This window comes from Oryx dammah, unplaced genomic scaffold, assembly GCF_014754425.2.
Source record: "Oryx dammah isolate SB20612 unplaced genomic scaffold, SCBI_Odam_1.1 HiC_scaffold_3, whole genome shotgun sequence".
In the NCBI taxonomy this organism is placed as follows: Eukaryota; Metazoa; Chordata; class Mammalia; order Artiodactyla; family Bovidae; genus Oryx; species Oryx dammah.
This window is the reverse complement of record NW_024070187.1, coordinates 12,835,513-12,838,049: the sequence shown is the minus strand read 5'-3', so window position 1 is coordinate 12,838,049 and position 2,537 is coordinate 12,835,513. Positions and strand designations below refer to the sequence as shown.

At 43.9% G+C, this 2,537-nt stretch overlaps 1 protein-coding gene across 6 annotated transcripts in view; it reads left to right on the top strand.

The window, feature by feature from the left end:
* Positions 1-296, top strand: part of ALPK1 (alpha kinase 1) — a 113,390-nt gene extending 113,094 nt beyond the window's left edge. For all 6 annotated transcript variants that reach the window (XM_040237452.1, XM_040237450.1, XM_040237451.1 and 3 more), the window contains one exon: positions 1-296. In XM_040237452.1, coding sequence (XP_040093386.1) covers positions 1-57 — 57 coding nt within the window. In that variant the 3' untranslated portion in view covers positions 58-296.
* Positions 297-2,537: the final 2,241 nt, after the last annotated feature.

Here is a 2,537-nt window from a genome sequence, read left to right as displayed (position 1 = left end):
ATATGCCATCGTCTTTCTTTGACAAGACCTTCGATTGAGAAACCAAACAATTCATAGACCATCTGGGGTGGTAATGACCAGTCAGTGCTGCTCACCAATGCTGGGCTCTCCTCTCCATCCAGACACACAAATGATGGCACAGCCTGGTCCTTGGGTTCCAGTGGGGCCATGGGACTGGTCCTAGCCAATAATTTTTGAGAGGAGTTGAAGAGTGCCAGTGCAACACTCTACAGAGTCTCTCCCTCTGCACAATTGCCAAGAATACATCAGAAGTCCCACAATGAGAAGAACACAGGGAAGAGCTCCAGTTGGCCCATGATGAACACAAGGCACATATGAGAAATAAGCTTTTCTAGCTGAAGCCATCAAGATTTGGGGACTTTAGTCACTATCCATCAAGACTGATACTTTTAGCGTTTTTCTTATTGATTTAGGAATTCTTTGTGTGTGTGTGTGTGTTAGTTGTTTAGTCGTGTCCGACTCTTTGCAACCCCATAGACTGTAGCCCACGAGGACCCTCTGTCCATGGGATTCTCCAGGCAAGAACACCGGAATAGGTTGCCATTTCCTTTTCCAAAAGGAACTATAGAAAGAAAAAAGGTGAAGTCACTCAGTCGTGTTCGACTCTTTGTGACCCCATGGACTGTAGCCTACCAGGCTCCTCCATCCATGGAATTTTCCAGGCAAGATTACCGGAGTGGGTTGCCATTTCCCTCTCCAGGAATTCTTTATAGATATGTATTAAAGAATTCAGGCCTTTGTGGTATGCATTCCAATTTTTTGTCTTTTGACTTTGTAAGAAACTTTCTTTTCCATGCAGAATTTGTTTTATACAGGTGAATTCGTCAGTCTTTTATGGTTTCCAGGTTATATGTCAGCCATAGAGCTTCACTACTCTGAATTTTGTTGTTCCTTTTTCTCTTTTATTTTTTTAATATTTATTTGCTTTTAATTGATTGATAATTGCTTTCCAGTATTGGGTTAATTTCTGTCATACATCAAAATGAATTAACCATGCTGCTGCTGCTGCTGCTGCTAAGTCACTTCATTCGTGTCCGACTCTGTGCGACCCCAGAGACAGCAGCCCACCAGGCTCCCCCGTCCCTGGGATTCTCCAGGCAAGAACACTGGAGTGGGTTGCCATTGCCTTCTCCAATGCATGAAAGTGAAAAGTGAAGTTGCTCAGTCGTGTCTGACTCTTTGCGACCCCATAGGACTGTAGCCCACCAGGCTCCTCTGTCCGTGGGATTTTCCAGGCAAGAGTACTGGAATGGAGTGCCATTTCCATTTTCAGAATTAACCATGGGTGTACCTATGTCCCCTCCCTCTTAAGTCTCCCTCCCACCTCCTGCCATTTCCACCCTTGTCTAGGTTATTACAGAGCCCCAGTTTGAGTTCTGTGAGTCATACAGCAAATTCCCATTGGCTGTCTATTCACGTGTGTTAGTGTATATGCATCCAGTATATACTCTCTCCATTTTTCTCACCCTCTCCATCTTCTCCCCCAACTCTTGTCCATAAGTCTGTTCTCCATGTCTGGGACTTTGTTATTTATAACCCTTCATATATTCTTCCAGCACATTTACTTGCAGGAGATGTGAGGGAGACGGCCACGACAGTCCACCCTTGCAGCACACAGATGTGCTGCTTCATACAGGTTTGGAGAGCAGCGCTTCCATGCTCTTGCTGGAGTTTACAAAAGAGATGGGTGAGATACTCGCTCACTGTCCTTGGTCTCTGGGACTGCACCTGGTACACACTCTCTCCTTCCTCCACTCTTCATTCTCAGTTTCTCTTAACTATCACCTCAACAAATCCGAGTGCCTTATCTAGTGATGTAACTCAGCCCTACGTGCATCAACGTCCTGAGTCCTGAATTCCAGGTAGGTGCACCTTCCTTAGTTTGAGGTTACTGCACGTGTCTGTTTACAATTGCAGCTAGAGCTGCTGAGAGCCATTCGGTTCTCTTGCTGTGAACACAGTTGACGGACACCTCCAGCCTGCCTCATCTGGATCCACCACTGTGTGCACTCAGCCAGTGACTGAGTGAGACATGGATGCCAGGCTCAAAATGCTTCTGACAGGTGAGGGCACAAAACCTTCCCATTGGCCAGACCAAAACTTTCTCAGAGCTCTGCTGTAATCTCTGCTGGGACTGCTCCTCTGTTTGCCCTCTCCTCGCACACTGCCAGACCTCCATCATGGTCTCCCTGCATACTGCTGTTCTCTCTCATTTACCCTTTACAGTCATTTCTCTCAATAAATACCTTATACGTTTTATATTCCTTCTCGGCATTTGCTTCTTGAAAAACCCAAACTTAACTAAACTTCATTAAAGAAAATTTAAAATTTTTATCCCATTAACAAAATAAAGGGGAAATTTCATAATTTCAAAGATGCAGAAAGATTATTTAATAACGTTGAAAATCAATTTATGGTTAAGAAAAGCTCTTTGCAAATTAGACATAAAGAAAAACTTCCTGAATCTGAAAAAAAGGTATTTTAACTTTTCTTTTGAACAGTAATATATATCATAA